Source organism: Hylobates moloch, unplaced genomic scaffold, assembly GCF_009828535.3.
Source record: "Hylobates moloch isolate HMO894 unplaced genomic scaffold, HMol_V3 SCAFFOLD_1, whole genome shotgun sequence".
Classification (NCBI taxonomy): Eukaryota; Metazoa; Chordata; class Mammalia; order Primates; family Hylobatidae; genus Hylobates; species Hylobates moloch.
In genome coordinates, this window is record NW_026652276.1 from 203,539,558 (window position 1) to 203,559,795 (window position 20,238).

At 34.0% G+C, this 20,238-nt stretch overlaps 1 protein-coding gene across 5 annotated transcripts in view; it reads right to left on the reverse strand.

The window, feature by feature from the left end:
• Positions 1–20,238, reverse strand: part of CADPS2 (calcium dependent secretion activator 2) — a 572,316-nt gene that overhangs the window by 265,051 nt on the left and 287,027 nt on the right. For all 5 annotated transcript variants that reach the window (XM_058426274.1, XM_058426269.1, XM_058426272.1 and 2 more), the window contains exon 7: positions 3,264–3,375. In XM_058426274.1, coding sequence (XP_058282257.1) covers positions 3,264–3,375 — 112 coding nt within the window. The remainder of the gene's footprint in view (positions 1–3,263; positions 3,376–20,238) is intronic.

The window sequence follows — 20,238 nt, forward strand, 5'->3', positions numbered from 1 at the left end:
TCAAATTTAAATGCTACCCAAATTTTTAATTAAAAAAACTTCATGTTAAAAACCAAGCTCCCCAGATATACTATTCATAAAACTTTATCTACAGATGTCAGATCATGTAAGGCTTTTTCTTTTAACTTAATAGAAGTTATTTGTTCTAATTAGAAAAGTATATATATATGTATATACATACTTTTGTATATACTTAATATGTGTATATATACACACATACATTATGTATACCAACAATATACATTATTGATAATGTGTGCACTATATATATATACCCACACACATATATAAAACCAGTAGTTCTACCATCCAGAGATGAACACCAATTTATTCCAATTGTGTGTGCGCACGTGTGTTCAGATTAAAACACATGTAAAGACCTAAAGTCTAAAGCAAGTATGAGGCTACAATGTTTGAGGAAAAGAAAGAAAGTATGGTGTAAGGAAAGAATGACAGTAGGCAAGGAGGTTAAAACAGAAGATGAATTTAGAGACAGAAGTCAGTTCATGTAGATCAGGGATTCTCCAACTTTGGTGTGTCTTAAAATCTTTAGGAGGGCTGATTAAAACAGAGGGTAGCCCTGCACCCCTGGGGTTTCTGACTCAGCAGATCTAGAGTGGGGCCTGAGAATCTGCATATCTAATGTGCAGGGCCACACCTGAGAACACCTGTCGGGCCTGCTACACTATAATGAGGAGTCTGATTGTTATTCCAAATAAATTGGAAGACATTGGACTATTTTAAGGACAGAATGTTATGATTTATTTTGAATTTTAAATAGATCATAGTGACTGAGGTGTGAAGGTCAAATCAGAGAGAACAAGGTGGTAAATGGGAAAATAGTAAACAGACTCTTTATGTGAAATGATGGTGCTTTGAATTAGGGCAGTGGGGATATTAATATATGGATGGATTCAGAACAAATACAGAAAAAGCTCACAAAAGTTGCAAATGGATCTGGTGCTAGGGTGAGAAAAGGAGAAACAAGGGAGATGTCTAGGTCACAGGCTTATTTAATAATTGCCTCTACGGAAGGCTTTATGGGGATACAAGTCATAAGTTCTATTACAAAAATATGTGGTTTGAGATATCATTATACAATTGGAAATACTGAGTATGGAAGTTGGATACACAAATCTGAATCTACAAGAAAAACAGTAACAATTTCTAAGTCATTAGATACAAATGATATTTATAATCTTTGAACCTATTGAGGTCATTAGTATAGATTAATGGTTCTCAGGCAGGGTTGATTTTCCACTGCCCTCCAGGAGACATTTAGCAATGTCTGGAGACATTTTTTATTTGACTAGAGGTTAGGGATGTTGTTAAATATCATAAAATATACAGAAAAGCACCTGACAACAAAGAATTACCCTGCTCAAAACATTAATAGTGCTCAGGTTGGGAAACCCTGTAATAGATAGAAAAGCTGTCTTTCTAGTATGAAGAGAGTAAGGGAGCATAAGCGGTTTCTCAGATATAAAATTGCATCGAATATATATATATATATATCTCACTTATGTATCCAATTTAGAAACTGCTTAACTATATTATTTGACCAGCTGGTCAGTGAAAAATAGCTCAAGAATTACTTATAGCATTAGACTTACAATGGCTGCTGTTAAACAGTGAGAGATAGTTACAATAGTTACAATAAGAAAAGTAACATTATTTTTACCTTTAAAATTAATATAATAGTTTAAATGAAAAACCCTGATTAATAAAAAGACCATATGTTGTCTCCAAAGCTCTTGTATTAGATTATGCTACCTGCACACCTTTGTTCAATTAAAACAAATGCACAAATACATAAGCACATGACTAAAAAAGCAGTAACATAGCTCTCTTAGGTACTAACAAATACACATATCAAGAAAACGGAAGAGGAAATCTAGATTATGAATGCAGACTCAAAATCTCTGGAGTGTAGATACAGACTTACAAATCCCTATAAATAGAAAAATTCCAAGAGTGTAAAGGAGGTAGAAGAAGAGGGTCTGAAACTAATAGAAATCCTGACTTCAGTTTTTTAAAAAATTTCTAGTATACAGAATGATCCTAGCATCTTTTTGCATCTAGCACTGTACAAGCAGTCCATTAATACCAGAAATTTTCAAGTAAGATTTCTGAAGATTTTATTTTCTGGAAAATATCTCTGAATACAGTCTTCAGGTCTAGGTAAGATAGGTTCACATTACAGAGGGCGGGTGTGGTGGCTCATGCTTGTAATCCCAGCATTTTGGGAGGCCGAGGCAAGTGGATCATTTGAGGTCAGGAGTTCAAGACAAGCCTGGCCAAGATGGTGAAACCCCATCTCTACTAAAAATACAAAATTTAGCCAGGCAAGGCGGCACGTGCCTGTGGTCCCAGCTACTTGGGAGCCTGAGGCACAAGAATCGCTTGAATCTAGGAGGTGTGTTGCAATGAGCCGAGGTTGTGCCACTGCACTCCAGCCTGGGTGACAAAAAAAAAAAAAAAAAAAAAAAAAAAAACAAAAGAAAGAAACAAAAAACAAAAAAAACCCAAAATACAAACATTAAAAAATTCACATTACAGAAGACATCTTCATATAGCCTACTCAATTAGAACACCTACTTCATTTATAAGTCTGAAGATGACCTTTCACACAGATTTACCTAATGTTAATGCTTTTACTGCCAGCACAAGCTGAGTATAGTAAGGGTATACTGGGATTAGAAGGTAAATATATATATATATATATATATTTTCTAGGTATGAAGAGATGACTATAGGAAAAGAATAATTTAATGTTAAAAGGTGTGAGAAAAAGGCCTTTTCATGGGGAAAATGGAAAAGATAAAAGAAAGAGATGCACTTCGGAGATATTCTGTGATTAATCACAATGAACATGAAGAGCAGATGATTTCAAATATAAAGATGATCCTTTGAACCCAGGAACAGAAATATGTTACATGAGAATTACCCTTCACCAAGAGGAAGTTGGCCAGCACCATTCACATTCAATGGCCAGTGGAGCACATGTGTGAGAATGACTGAGTTGGTGACAAGGAATTTGTATTTACCCCTTACACAACGAAATCCTATCACAATACTTTCTGTGTTATAGACAATTAGATTTAATAAATTAGAGGTGTATACTGGGCTTGTGGGAAATAACAAATTATTTTATGTAATTTATGAACATAAAGTTCACATATGGCATACTGATCTACCTTAATCATGAATTCAAAGAAGTTAAAACTGTTCTACCCTGGACACACAGGCTGACCACAACTCACCCTTCCCAGTTCTTTATCTTCCAGGGCCAGAACTCCAGTGCTTTCTGTGAAGAGTTTCACTTTGACCACAGGCCGAGGATGGGTGGTAGTGAAATCTCCTTGAGTCCCCCATCTGTAATGAAGTAAAAAAAGGTTTCTCAAAATGCAGCATTAATTTTTTTCCCCAAGGAGATGTGTCTCCATAGAAGGCAAATTAAACAATACAGAATCTTCTGTGCTCAATGAGCTTTTTATCTTTGCTTTTGTTTCTAGCAGATGGCACAATCAAGAAGGAAAAGAACAATAAGCTTTACAGCTTGTAATAGTTACTCAGCTGTTCAAAAAATTAGCATGTTGGACTACAAAAAATAGCATGTTATGAGAATTTAGGTTAAGGTAAAGCAATATAGTTGTAGCTCTTGAAATCTATTACTTTATTAATTCAAATGCAAATTATAGCACCATTTTTACTGGCAGCTGGGAAAAGTGCTCAGGGTTTGTTTACATAAGAGATAGTTTCTCAGAAAATGATTTGTATATACTAAAGACTTTACCCCACCTCTTTTTGAGAGGTCTTTATTAAACATTATCTTTTTTTAAAGCAAGCATAATTACCTCAGATCTATTACTTTATATGACTTTTAAAGCTCCTCTCAAAAAGAAAGAAATATGCATCATAAGAATCTGAATGTTTTGTAGTTAATTTCCCACTACATTCTCTTAGGAAGGTAATAAGTCTGTCAACATCTGGCTTTTAAAATCATCACAACAAAATAACATGTTTTCTTGGCTTATCTTTTAATTAATAGCATCTTGTCTTTATTGCAGACCAGTTCATTCTAGCTGATTTACAAACTTAACTGGCACATACCCGATATTAAAAAATCTTTTCAATAGTTCTCACAACTCTGAGAGATCAGATGCAATGAGACTCAATGAAGAAGATGCCATTGAGCAAAATACCAAAGAGAAAAAAATGAGATTTAACGAAATACAGATTCATGTTAAAAATAAAACAACAAATAAATATCGATTTTCTTATGCTGTCTTGGAAAAACAAAACAATTCACCATTTTCATGGAGCTGTCTATATTTTATTTTATAAATCTCATTTGGAGAGCTTACAACATACAGAAAATTCAGTAAAGCAAGCATAATAAAAATTGAACAAATAATTGTGATTGCCTTCTCCTATCACAGCATTTATGATAAATGCGTACAGTAAAGCAGAGACCATTTCAATGACTGAAGAAACTAGCATCTAGATGCAGTCTGTTTTTTTGAAACATCATATGCCAGAGGGAAGAGAAGATTCAGTTAGGGAAGAAAAGCAGCTTAATTTCTATTTTAGACTTCCAGAATGGGGTTAGCAAAGAGTCTTTTTACAATTTCATATAATTAAGATGGTTTACATAAAGCAATGGTAAAATAGGAATAAAAACAAAAATAGATTCAGAACCAAAATAAGGCATAAAGAAAAATTCTCAATTTAGTGTGTAGAATCTTAAGCCTTGAATATAGTCAGGCAATCTGGTTAACAGCCTGGGAGCTAATTCTCATGACGTACTCTTTTAAATTCAGTGTCACATGGTTAAATTTAGAAGACTAATAACCTTGGGAGACATTCTCTTATAATTGAAATAAAAGATTCTTGATAGTCTTATAGAAAGAGTATAATAGTTTTCCATAGAATTTGCTTTTTAAAATCCTCCCCATAAAGCTTCTATGTATTACATTGATTTTTTTCCCTCTAATTTCAAAATCCTTTGAAAGTATTTATACTACATGTTCATTTGTAATTCCCAAACCTCCTGCAATACATGATTCTTCAAAGAGAAAAGTGAGCTTTGTCTTTTAACCTGGTCCTTCTGAAATGCATCCCAATTCCACTTTGCTGGATAGAATAAGACAAATAACAATGAATATGGAGGGAAAAAAAAAAAACAAAACTACTCACTCTTGGTTCCATGAACTTCCAGAAAACTACCTTTTACCTTTGATCCTTCACAGACAAGTATATTAAAAAACTATTCTACAATATTTATCACTATAGCACATTTCTCATTTATGCATTAAAATATTTTTATACAATGATATATTTTAAAAGGGTCCATAAAATGAGATTCAGTTAAAGAATAATGATAAAGTGAAAACCAACATTCCTGCCATTCGGGTTAAGATGAGGAATGTACTAGAATATTAGGAAAGCCCTTATGTGCCCCTGGTCTCATCTTCCTCTCCTCTCCACCCTCACTACTCTGAAGTAGCTAGCATCCTGAATTTTATATTTATCACTCCCTTGAATTTCTTCTGAAAAGGAGTATTTTCAGTATTTTACCTCTAAGTGTGATAATTGCTCTAGGTTTTTGGTAGATAGTCTTTTATAGGTAAAAGAAATTCCCATATTTATTAGACACACACATAAATATATCAGAAGATATGTGTGTATATACATGTAATATATGCATATGATATATACATAATATATAAAAATATATATCACAATTATATATGAAGGATATATTGTGTGTACATACATATATACATAATATCTCCTTCATATCATATACATCACAGTATCATATATAACATACATCCTAACACATCATGTACATAACAATATCATATACATAACATACATTCATATCATATACATCACAATATCATATACATATGTATATAACATATGTGTATATATACATATACTCACATACATATATAAAGATCCAGAAGTGAGTGCTTAGTTTATCAAACATTTCCCTGCATTTATTGAAATAATCTGTAATTATAGTAGATTACTCCATTGTCTTCCTTTCTTGAGATAAATTTAATTAAAAAAAATACTAGAATGAGTAGGCTAATACTTTGTTTAGCCTTTTATATAATGTCCATTATTGAGACTAGCCTGTATATTTACTTTCTTGTTTTCTCCATGTTTGGTTTTATTGAATAAGTTGAAAAGTGCTACATTTTTATTATCTGAAAGACTTTGTCAAAAAATGATCATTATCTGTTCCTATAACTCACCTATTAAGCTGTTCAAAACTGATATTTCTGTATGGGAAGATACTTGCTAATGAAGTGATTTCTTTATTGGTTGCAGCTATAGAACTACTCGGGTTTTCTCTTTCTCCTTGAGTGAATTTTGATAAACACTAAGTTTTATGTTATTTATTTCATCTAAGTTTTTCAAAAGTGCTTATACAAAGTTGTAAATTTTTTTATCTTTGAATCCTTATAGCATCTGTTATGTCTTTCTTCATTCTTAATGTTTTCTTTTTTTCCATTTTTAAACTTGACAGAGGTTCATCACTTTTATCGTTCTTTTCAAACTCCTGTCATTTGACTTTGACGATCCTCTCTACTTCGTTTGTTTTTTATTTTATTACATTCTGCTCCTTGCTACATTATTCTAATTTATCTATTTAACCCTGCTGTTTAAAATTTTAAGTTGAATGCATGGTCATTAATTTTAAGCCTTTCTTCCATTCTGAGCAAGCATTTGTGACTATAAATTTGCTTTAAACACTTTAACTACAGCATCCCATAAATTTACAAAGTGCTATTTTTACTATCATTCAGCTGTTTACAGGTGTGATTTAGAATTTCTCTCTACATATATCTTTTCCTTTTTCTTATTAAGTTCTATTTTTATTATATCAGATTAGATAGCATAGCCAGCATAATATTGATCATGTAAAATAATTGAAATGGGCTTTAATTCCCAGATTTTGTGTGTGTCTAAGTTTTCCATGAGTGCTCACAAAGAAAAAAACTTCTGCATGATGGGTACATTATTGTATTTATGGCCAGAAGTTCTACTTACAAGGTTTAGGACTTCTGAGTCAAGGGGAGGAAATGCTAATGAACAACTCCTGTGAAATGAAGAAGGCTTAAATAATGTGTTCTCGGGCAAAGGAGAAGCTGAGGCACAAAAATACCAGCAGATCCTGACTGTAGCAGGCCAGAAGACAAAGCTTTTACTGACATTCAACAAAAATGTACAATTTTAAGGGGGTGCATAGTTACTTATAAATATTTATCCTTGTATCCTGGAATGTTGGGATTTATCGTTTCTTTATAAGAAACGATAAGAAACTTTCTTATAAAGAAAATATAAATCCCAACATTCCAGGATATAGGCATAAATTGGCACCAATTTGATAATTTCTTCTTTGGGAAATAAAAGTTGAAAAGACACAGTTAGAAAAATCATAAATTCTAGAATGAATAAATTAAAAACACAAGCCTCCCCGATCCCCACTCAGCAAAAAAAAAAAAAAAAAAAAAAAAAAGGCAGGGAAAGAGGAAAGAAGACAATAGGCCTATCTTCAATATTCACCAAGACATCTCCTTATTTCCTACTTAGTTGGCATATTTAAACGCTGTCAGTAATTAATACCAGTTATTGTCTTCCCATTTTCTCAATATTTTATGATGAAAGAATACATTATCTTGCTGTCAGTTTGTGTTGACTCAAAATGCATTGCCTTTCTCCACTTCTCTGAATGTATTATTTATGAGGATTCAAAATTCCAAGGTAAATGTTCAAATGAATAAAAATCTACAAAGCACCTTTACAAGAACAGCAGGACTTCCTGGCTCTGAAAACACAGGGTAATTCATATACCAACTGAAATAACTGACATTAATTATGTGTTTGCTATTAAATAAAGGGTACTGGAAATTTGTATCAGGAGCCAAAATACATGTTCATATCTTTTAACCTAGTAAGGTTATTTCTAAGAACTTATCCTATCAAAATAATTGTAAGTATTAAAAAGAGCATAAGCAGAAACATATTCATGACAGCATTATGTGTAACAGTAAACACTTAAGCAAGACAAATATAAAATATTAGGGGAATGACTATGTAAATTATGGGGCATGTGATGAAATATTTTGCTGCTATTTTATAACGATGGCTATAATGGCAACATAAAACCATGCATGATATAAAGTGAAAAAGAGGAAGGATACAAAACTGAATGTGTACATTTTATTCATTTAAAAAAATGGAGTACCTTTTATGTGGCAGATGACATTCTAGTGTGAGCAACCAAAGTCCCTATTCCCTTGGGATTTCTATTCTAATAGGAGATTTTAGATAATAAATAATTATACTGTAACATATATTCCTTCTCACCCCTGCCCTGCCTTCTCAACAGGTTGGATAGTTCCATGGTCTCTTACAGTAGCTAGAGCACTAGATATAACTTGTGCCCACTTTCGACCTGTCTGAAAGTTGATAGTGATATGAAATGACAGTTTTAAATTTTCACATGTCCTAAACTCATTTGGGTAAGAAATCAAATATATTTATAAAATTATATAAACTTGGGTTTGGTTTTGAGCTTTACGTTCTGCAGATCTCTCCTGAGCTGTGTTACCTATTTTAATTATTGCTACTTTGCAAGATGTTATGATATCTCTTAGAACACAAAGAAAACAGACATTTTCATCTTATTTCTATTCAACAAAAAGGGAAGGGAAGTGGTGTCTCTGTTAAACTCTGTTCTAACATTTATTACTGGAATCTTAACCTTTTTGTTCTTTATGTAGAAAAAAACACACATTCCTTAATTTATTTCACAATATTTAATATATTGGGATCCTAAATAATCTATTTCCTTTATATTTTCTGACTGTTGCACATATGTAAAAAAGTTATGGTTAAACTCTATCCATTTTTCAAATAATTTCATTTCCAGTACAGTGAGTGCTTTTAAAAATTATTTGTCACCAAATAACCAATTAACTCTATTAAAATTATTAAAATTATCAAATAAAAATGACATATAATTCCAAATGCATCACTAATTTTATAACAGAAAACATTAAATAAGGATCCAGCAACAGGGATATAAATGAAAGCCTATAAAGAATTACAAATAATTCTTATGATTTTTCATGTTGAATTTTTTTTTTTAACTTTTTTATTTTTAGTTCTGGGGTACACATGCAGGTTGTGCAGATTTATTACATAGGTAATGTATGCCACAGTGGTTTGCTGCACCTATCAACACATCACCTAGGTATTAAGCCCAGCATGCATTAGCTATTTTTCCTAATACTCTTCCTCCTCCCATCCCATCCCCGACAGGCCCCAGTGTGTGTTGTTCCCCTCCCTAAGTCCATGTGATCTCACTGCTCAGCTCCCACTTATAAGTGAGAACATGTGATGTTTGGTTTTCTGTTCTTGCATTAGTTTGCTGAGGATAATGGCTTCCAGCTTCATCCATGTCCCTGCAAAGGACGTGATCTCATTCCTTTTTATGGCTGTATGGTATTCCATGGTGTATATATACCACATTTTCTTTATCCAGTCTATCATTGATGAGCATATGGGTTGATTCCGTATCTTTGCTATTGTGAACAGTGCTGCAATGAACATACGCATGCATGTATCTTTGAAATAGAATGATTTATATTCCTTTGGTATATACCCAGTAATGGGACTGCTATGTCAATTCCATGTCTTTGCTATTGTGAATAGTGCTACAATGAATATACGTGTACGTGTATCTTTGTAATAAAATAATTTATATTCCTTTGGGTATATACCCAGTAATGGGATTTCTGGTTCCAGGTCTTTGAGGAATCGCCACACCATCTTCCACAATGGTTGAACTAATTTACATTCCCACCAACAGTGTAAAAGTGTTCCTATTTCTCTGCAACCTTGCTAGCATCTGTTGTTTCTTGACGTTTTAATAATCACCATTCTGACTGGCATGAGATGGTATCTCACTGTGGTTTTGACTTGCATTTCTCTAATGATCAGTAATGTTGAGCTTTTCTCATGTTTGCTGGCTGCATGAATGTCTTCTTTTGAACAGTATCTGTTTATGTCCTTTGCCCACTTTTTAATTTTTTTTCTTGTAAATTTTTTTCTTGTAAATTTGAGTTCCTTGTAGATTCTGGATATGAGACCTTTCTCGAATAGATAGTTTGCAAAGATTTTCTCCCACTCTGTAGGCTGCCTGTTCACTCTGATGATAGTTTCTTTTGCTGTGCAGAAGCTCTTTAGTTTAATTAGATGACATTTGTCAATTTTTGCTTCTGTTGCAATAGCTTTTGGGAATTTTATCATGAAATCTTTGCCTAAATGGTATTGCCTACATTTTCTTCTAGGGTTTATACAGTTTTGGGTTTTACATTTAAATCTTTAATCCATCTTGAGTTAATTGTTAATAAGGTGTGAAGAAGGGGTCCAGTTTCAATTTTCTGCATATGGCTAACCAGTTTCCCCAGTATCATTTATTAAATAGGTAATCCTTTCCCCACTGCTTGTTGTCAGGTTTGTCATCATGAAATTTTTAAAACAATCTAACTATAGTTAAATTATCATTCTCAAAATTTAGCCATTTTAAGATTAAAATGATATAACAGATTCTTCTAAGAATAGAATAAAAGTTTTGGTTCAAAACTCAAACATCCAGTATTTATTTGGTAGCATTGATTCTGATATTCTCTTGGGAAGTAGAAAATCTTTCCAAAAGTTTCCTGCACTGGACTTTAACTAGGTCTAAGGTCTTTCTGCTGTCCTATGGAAGATTTGCTGAAGAAACTGACTTTGGATTCACTCAATTCATGAAAATGAGTAAGGACTGTGTTATTTTCATTGACTCATATTTGGTGAGAAGCTAGATGGGCACCTCCCCCAAACTCATTATGATGAATCAAGAGGAAATAAAGATTCTTGAAAATAGGATAGTGAGTTGATCAGAAAGACCTGATGGTATTCTCAAGGGTGTCAAGCAATATCATTTTTAACCGCATGCCTTCTTGAGAACTGGGAGCCAGGAAACTTGCCTGACTGAAAGCATACAACTGTGTCTCTGCTCTTGCAGCTATGTTTATGCCAATGAGCTGTAGTATCCTTTAGTTTCATTAAATAAATCTGTATGTGTTGGTGTCTTTCTATTAGTCATTGTCCTGCACATAATGGCCACATATACTCCAAAGCCATGCTGAAGTCACTGGGAAAATGTGTATGTTTAATAGATACGTAAAATGTACCAAGTAGACACAATATCCCACTTTTACTAGTAAATAGTAATATCTCCTTTTAATTGAATAATGTAATAACCTCTGAAAATTGGGAATTAAGTTTAACAAGAGAAAATACTAAAAGCCTGATTATTAATTACATAAATGGAAATTAAATAATAAAACACTAAAAGACTTATAAAACAATGTTAAGCACTGTACAAATGTTTTTAAAAATAGCTTTCTTGATTAATATAAGCAATTAAGACAGTCTTGTGGAAAACTCTAAGCAGAAGACAATACTTACAGAAGAGGAGCTTTTAATATTTTAAAAGTTCAACACAGGGCCCAAGTATATAAAAGGCTTATATAACACTAATGTACTTCAGCCAAAGACTCAGGGAAAAATGATGAAGATAACTAAGTTTTCATGGGAACATGGGTGGCTGGTGACATGTCGTTTACCGTGATCCAAACTATACGAGATAAAGAAACTTATCTTGGGAAATTCAAGTGCTTGATTCCAACAGGCTGTTGCAAATCCAGATACAGATTTGGGAGTGATTAACACAGAAACTGTTGTATAAACTATGAAAATGAACCAGCTTATGAAGGGTGCCCACTAATAATGATAGTAGGGACTTCTACCTTACAAGTGTGGGCTTATACATGTATCTCTATGCTTATGCGTATACTTAAACACATATATATTTCAAAGGTTTTCAATCATTTATTGAGGTATAGTTTACATGCAGTAAAATGTAATCATCTCAAGTATAGAGCACTATGAATTTTGAAAAATGCATGCAGTCATGTATACAGAACTTTTCCATCACCAAAACATTTCCTTAAGATGTTTGCACTATGCAAAATGACCAATGGTTCAACGTGAATTCCATCAAAATCCTAACATTTGCAGAAATATGAAAATCTACCCTAAAATTCATAAGGAATCTCTAGGGACTCAAAGTAGCCAAAACAATCTTTAAGAAAAACAAACAAACAAACAAAAAAACAAAGTGGAACGCATCACACATCCCGATTTCAAAACCTACTAAAAAATAATGGCAATCAAAATAGTGTGGTCTTGGTAAAAAGACAGATATACAAACCAATGGACTGGAACAGACAGCCCAGAAACCAACTCTCACACATACGGTCAAATGTAATGCAAATTTATTATTCATTTAAAAATTAATGGGATATCCAAATTGTTCTATAACATGTTCTTTTATGTAACACTATATCTTGAACTTCTTCATGTGTCAGAACATGGATTTATGTAATTCTTTTCAAGATGTAAGACATTCCCCTTGTATGGCTGTGCTATAATTTAGTCAATCACTCTTCCAATGTTGGACTTTAAGGTAGTTTCCAGTCTTAACCATTACAGGCATTGCTGCAACAGACATCTTCATATATATTCATATATAAATGATGAAAAGAATAAAAGATCAGGGACAGATTTCTAAGGCAGCCCAATACTTTAAACTTCTCTTAAACATAAAAAAGTTATCCTAACAGATTGATTCATAAAAAAATTTACCTATCTAGTAAATAAAATTTACAACAAATAGCTCCAATATAATCCTAAGTCAAAAATTTTAAATAATTCACTGCAATACAAAATTCAAATTTACTACCTAGAATTTCAAAATTTTATTATAAACAAATATTATTTCCCTTAATTTTAATAGCTAATTTGTACAGCAGGTTTTAAACTCCTTTTATTTACTGAATGTATTTTAAAACAAATTTTCTATACATCTAATGAAATTAGTTTAAATTGGGTGATCAATAATGTTTATAGAAACTGCCTAACTTATCACCATCATTGTTGTTGACATACTATAAAAGTATTTGAAATTCCAAATTGTCCCTGTTTGCATATGACATGATTGTATATTTAGAAAACCCCATCGTCTCAGCCCAAAATCTCCTTAAGCTGATACACAACTTAAGCAAAGTCTCAGGATACAAAATCAATGTGCCAAAATCACAAGCATTCCTATACACCAATAACAGACAAACAGAGAGCCAAATCATGAGTTAACTCCCATTCACTATTGCTTCAAAGAGAATAAAATACCTAGGAATCCAACTTATAAGGAATGTGAAGGAACTCTTCAAGGAGAACTACAAACCACTGCTCAACAAAATAAAAGAGGACACAAACAAATGGAAGAACATTCCATGCTCATGGATAGGAAGAATCAATATCGTGAAAATGGCCATACTGCCCAAGGTAATTTATAAATTCAATGCCATCCCCATCAAGCTACCAATGACTTTCTTCACAAAATTGGAAAACACTACTTTAAAGTTCATATGGAACCAAAAAAGAGCCTGCATTGCCAAGACAATCCTAAGCCAAAAGAACAAAGCTGGAGGCATCACGCTACCTGACTTTCAAACTATACTACAAGGCTGCAGTAACCAAAACAGCATGGTACTGGTACCAAAACAGAGATATAGACCAATGGAACAAAATAGAGCCCTCAGAAATAATACCATACATCTATAACCATCTGATCTTTGACAAACCTGACAAAAACAAGAAATGGGGAAAGGATTCCCTATTTAATAAATGGTGCTGGGAAAACTGGCTAGCTATATGTAGAAAGCTGAAACTGGATTGCTTCCTTACACCTTAGACAAAAATTAATTCAAGATAGATTAAAGGCTTAAATGTTAGACCTAAAACCATAAAAACCCTAGAAGAAAACCTAGGCAATACCATTCAGGACATAGGCATGGACAAGGACTTCATGTCTAAAACACCAAAAGCAATGGCAACAAAAGCCAAAATTGACAGATGGGATCTAATTAAACTAAAGAGCTTCTGCACAGCAAAAGAAACTACCATCAGAGTGAACAGGCAACCTACAGAATGGGAGAAAATTTTTACAATCCACCCATCTGACAAAGGGCTAATATCCAGAATCTACAAAGAACTTAAACAAATTTACAAGAAAAAATCAAAAAAACCCATCAAAAAGTGGGCGAAGGATATGAACAGACACTTCTCAAAAGAAGACATTTATGCAGCCAAAAGACACATGAAAAATGCTCATCATCACTGGCCATCAGAGAACTACAAATCAAAACTACAATGAGATACCATCTCACACCAGTTAGAATGGTGATCATTAAAAAGACAGGAAACAACAGGTGCTGGAGAGGATGTGGAGAAATAGGAATGCTTTTACACTGTTGGTGGGACCATAAACTAGTTCAACCATTGTGGAAGACAGTGTGGCAATTCCTCAAGGATCTAGAACTAGAAGTACCATTTGACCCAGCCATCCCATTACTGGGTATATAACCAAAGGATTATAAATAATGCTGCTATAAAGACACATGCACATGTATGTTTATTGTTGTACTATTCACAATAGCAAAGACTTGGAACCAACCCAAATGTCCATCAATGATAGACTGGATTAAGAAAATGTGGCAATATACATCATGGAATACTATGCAGCCATAAAAAAGGATGAGTTCATGTCCTTTATAGGGACATGGATGAAGCTGGAAACCATCATTCCGAGCAAACTATTACAAGGACAGAAAACCAAACACTGCATGTTCTCACTCATAGATGGGAACTGAACAATAAGAACACATGGACATTGGGTGGGGAACATCATACACTGGGGCCTCCCAGGGGGATGGGGGGAGGAGGGAGGAGGGAGGAATAGCATTAGGAGATATACCTAACGTAAATGTAAATGATGAGTTAATGGGTGCAGCACAACAACATGGCACATGTATACATATGTAACAAACCTGCATGTTGTGCACATGTACCCTAGAACTTAAAGTAAAATAAATAAATAAAAGTATTGGAAATTCCAACTTGAGATATCGAAATTGAATTACACAGAGTTTAATAATATACTGTATGCAATACAGTGAGGACAATGAATAGAATGGCTTTCTAGGCCATGAGGATAACATTCATCCCACAAATCACACTGTCATTTAAGACACCAAACTATACTACTCTATATTTTCAACAAAACAAAAAAAAATTCTGCATAGCAATATATAAAAGATAACAATCTAAGTGAAATTAGTGATACAAGTATTACAACATTATTCTACATAGTTTCACATAAACATTGTGGAAAAAAGACTGATTAAATAACAAAAGGAAATAAAAAAAGAGCCAGTACCTGAGCCCTCGCCCACAGCCGAGCACAATGGTGCAGAAATAGGGCTACCAAGTACAGACCCAAGAGACAGATTCTGGGCTTGGAAACCACCAATAAGTGAAAAGACCCGGGGTGAGCAACTTTACCACAACCTAATAATACGTTCCTCATAATACATTGGAGGCATCAATGAAAATGATTCATGTTAATAACCATAAGAGCACAGCACATGTCTCATAGAAAGTGCACAGAGAATGTTCATTATTCTTACTAGCATCCATATTAGTACTGCTTTAGCTTTACTAAATAACATCTACCTGAAAAAATTGACAGTTATGAATATTAAAGTTTTCGTCTGTTTCATAAAATGGTGACATTAAAATCCAGACAATATGAAAAAAAGAGAGAGAACAATAGAGACATCAACTAACAGCAAAACATGGCAAAGGAGAAAAAGAGGGAGGAAGAAAAAGAAGCCATGTGAGAATTTGAGGAGAGGAAGAGAAAGGGAGAGAAGGGAGAGAAGGGGGAGAAGAAATGAGATGATTTAATGAAAGGTCAACTTACCATAGGCAAAGTGTTACAAACTGAGATTTACTTTTAATATTAATGTATTTTTGTATATCATCTTTTAACCTTCCTTTAAAACATAATTTACAGTTTATAATACTGAAATGACACAAATTTTAATAGAAGAACTAGAAAATACCTTTTAAAGTAAGTAAGTTTTATCATTCTAGGCTTTTGGGAGCATCTTTCAAAAACACTGAATAAAATTTTTTATTATGATGGAAAGATAACACAAAGTTATTTGTTTCTTCAAACATGACAAGAACTGGGTGTAGCAGCACACATCTGTAATCCCAGCTATTCAGGAGGCTGAGATAGGAGGATTGCTTGAGGTCAGATGTTCAAGACCAGCTTGGGCAACACAGTGAGACCCAATCTCAAAAAGGGGAAAAAAAATTACAAGAAGAGACAAAATCCTGAGATGACATCTTCCACTTTAAGGCAGAAAAATATTGGGGAATGGGTCGGGGTGGGTAATGACTTTCATAATAAGAAAAATCCTATAAGCTTTATCTCCCTTCTCTTCCTTATTGTCTCATAGAAGTTTCCCTTTCCCTTCAAAGAGCTAGTGCTCATTTGGTTGCTCTAAGGATTACAAACGCCTCAGGAATAATAGGATAAAATTGTCCTTTAAAGTCTGTATTTCTTTTGTGAAATATTCATGCCATTAAACCTCCACATCCAGAGTATAAAAATTATACTACACCTGTACCATTTTCTTCTGGAAAAGTCTAGCAAGCCTGTTAGCACAAAATCAGGTTTCAGAAATAACAGAAGAGATAATCTCTCACAAGCATTTTCCTTTCTCTCCCTCATAGCAGCACAGTTCAAAGACATTAGCTTGAAGCATCTAATTTTAAAGAGAACAAATTTGTCACATCTCACATTACAATTTTATTTGACCAAGTAAAATTGTAATGCGAGATGTGACAATGTACAAAAAAGTACAGTGCTTTATAAGATGAAAACCAAGATTTTAAAAAAATTACATATAGGAAAGAATAAGTAATTGATGAATAAGTTAATTTAACTTTAAAGCATAAAACATGCACAAATCCCCCAGATGTCTAAATAATAAAATGCAATGGTGTGGAAATGAGCACAACTATACTGTATACACCAATAATCAGTCATCTACAGAAATTTACCAATATGTTATGTTCATATTGTTCCCATACCCTCAACTTTGATGCTTATGTCAGAATCTCAGCCTACTTGCTCCCATTTTATGGGATAAAGAGTTAGATGTGTTATATGAACTGAAGAAAAATCCTTTCAAATGTAACATAATTAATATATTACCTTTTAAAGATAAAAAGTCAAGAGAAATGTAAAATATAGGTTGCAAACTATGAGGTTATAATTATCACTAGGTAATCAGTTCAGCATATTAAAAGTAAGAGTGTCCATCAATAACGAGTACTTTCTTTACAAGATGTCTTCCACTAATTGAATTCTAATTTGACAGAAGTTTAAGTGGGGGTTAATGTTCTTTGGGGCTAGCCATTTGGGGGTATAAATATGTTTTGCTTTACATTTTCTTAATTTGAAGATCTTGGAATTGCAAAGTACTATAATGTCAGTACATACTATTCTTAATTGCTTACATTTAAAAGCAAATATTCCTCAGATGTTTCCAGCTACTCCAAAGGTAAGAGAGTCTTAATTCTGTATCAGAGCAGTAACGTGGAGGGCTTTACAGGGGGAATGCCAGGATGGACCATCTATATGGGTTTATTGCATTTCCCCTGGGAATGCTCCTTTTGGGCTCCCCCTGCAGATAAAACAACTTTTTTTCTTTCCTAAATGACAGTTTCTTTAGTTGAAATAAAGAGAATTTCCAACTACACAGAAGTAGAAAGGAAGCAACAGGGAAAGTCCCTGCATTACACAAACATCCCAGATGCCAGACAGGGTAGGATCACCTGAGACTATTTCTGAGAGTTGAAAAGAGCCCAAAACACCAGGCATTCAACAAAAGCATGATGCATAGAGCAGAGGCAAGTGGATATTCAAGTGCATGGTGAGGGCTCAAAACCAGCCCCAGGAATATCCAGAGGAATACTAGCACTGCAGTCCACCGTACAGAAGTGACATGTCACAAGCAGCCTTAGGAGTCTGGTCAAGCAGTGAAACCTGGTAATCTTCACAGGCCAGACAGTCACTGCCAGTTATCCTGCTGCTGCTGGTTCCTGTGAGGTCTACCCACATGTTACTCAGGGAAGGGAGCCCTACCTGCTGTGGATTTCCCATGGCCACAGTAACAACTAAATGTTGAGATATCTTGGAACAAAAATGCTATACACACAGGCTTTTAAAGCTCAAGAACATTTAAGCTCATTTTGTTAGAAAACATTTGATCCTCATAACAGGAGCTCCATCAAGAATTTAAAGGGGTGGAAATCACTGCTATGATCTATGTTTCCCCAACATTTACCTACCTGGCACTTAATGGAACATTCAAATAATGACACTTTGTGTTAATTCTTGTTCTCATTTGTCCAGAATCTGAAAGGATATTTAATAAGCACCTATTATGTGCCATTTATGGGAATGAATGATGAAAACACAAAGATGAAGGCAAACAGACTCTGGCCTTCGTGACTCGGGCTCGTGTTACAAGGAAAAGTGTGAAATGTAAACAAATACCATAGCAGTGAGAAGAGCTTCACGATGACCTTCATTTTAAGACAGAAGTCATTACCTATGTATGTTTATGATTTCCTTCAGCAATCACAGCTACATCCCCACTGTAAACAACATTGTGCTCTGGACATAAAAGGCACACATTACATATTCAAGACAGAAGATAATGATGTGCAGAAATGACACAGACTTTGGAATCTAAGAGGACTGGGTTTGAATCCTGATTTCCCTACTGAAGAGCTGGGTTAATTTAGGTTCCTTTATAGCAACACAAAACCCACTTTGTGTTGCTATCAAGAAATACCTGAGACTGTGTAATTTATAGAGAAAAAAATTTATTTGGGTCATGATTCAGCTGGCTGGAAGACTGGGTGTCCAGTGAGGGCCTCAGGCTGCTTCCACACCTGGTGGAAGGCAAAGGAGAGCTGGCATGTGCAGAGACTACCTGGGGAGAGAGGACACAAGAGGGTTGGAGAGTGATGCCAGGCTCATTTTAACAACCAGCTCTTGCAGGAAATAAAAGAGCAAGAACTCACTCAAGCCATTCATGAGGGATCTGCCACTATGAGCAAACACCTCTCACTTGGCCCCACCTCCAACACTGGAGATTACATTTCTACATGAGGCTTGGGGGGGTCAAATATCAAAACTATCATCATACGTCGGCTAAACTTTCTGAGTATCTGTTTTCTTTTCTAAAAATAGAAACACTAATAAGTCCTGCCTCACATAATTACTCGGAAAAAGAAATCAGTAAGTAAAATAACTATCATTATATCTGGCAAATTAGAAGGCTTAGTAAATAAATGCTTGTTTTTAATTTACCTGAGCACTGCCACTATGGTCTGAATGTATGTGTCCCCCTACAGTGTACATGTTGAAATCCCAACTCCCCAAGGATGGTGGTATTAGCAGGTGGGACCTCTGCAAGATGATTAGGTCATCATTGTGTCTATGCCCTGTGTCAGTAGAGAATAATTACAGAATACTCCACAAGAATAAAATACCACATGACTGCTTAAGTAGAAACCATAGTTTTGTTTCTGAAATGAATCTCTTATCATTTTTTTATTCTCTAAAAATTCTTCCCTGAAATAAAAAATAAAATACAAAGTCCATTTGTACGTATTTTAAAATCAAAAGCTACTTGGAGGTTAGAAAAGAGTTTACCTCCAATTTCCCCTGTAATAACTCACAAACATTAAGCTGACCAATCAAGTAACATTTCCGATATGCTTTGGGAGAACAAAAAATGTAACTGTGGATTTTTGTTCCAATTTACTCAGGTATAAATCTATTCAGCATATCTTTCAATGAAAGCATACAGAACTTTTGGCAAAGGCAGACTTGGCATCTTTTTAACATTTTTTTTTTTAAACAAGAATAACACAAACATGAGACATTATTCTAATAAAATATTATCTAGGTCCTTCGACCACAAAAATCATATGTGTTTACAAAACAGATGACATTTTGTTGCCTAGTTAGGTATTTAGTTATTTTACAACTACCATTTCTTTTTTCTTAGATTCCCTACATAAATATATTTTCTAGCAATTGTTTTGTGAGTCCTTATTTCCATAGGCAAAAGTCAGAAGTAAGCAATGTGGGTGGAAAATTTTTAATTGAAA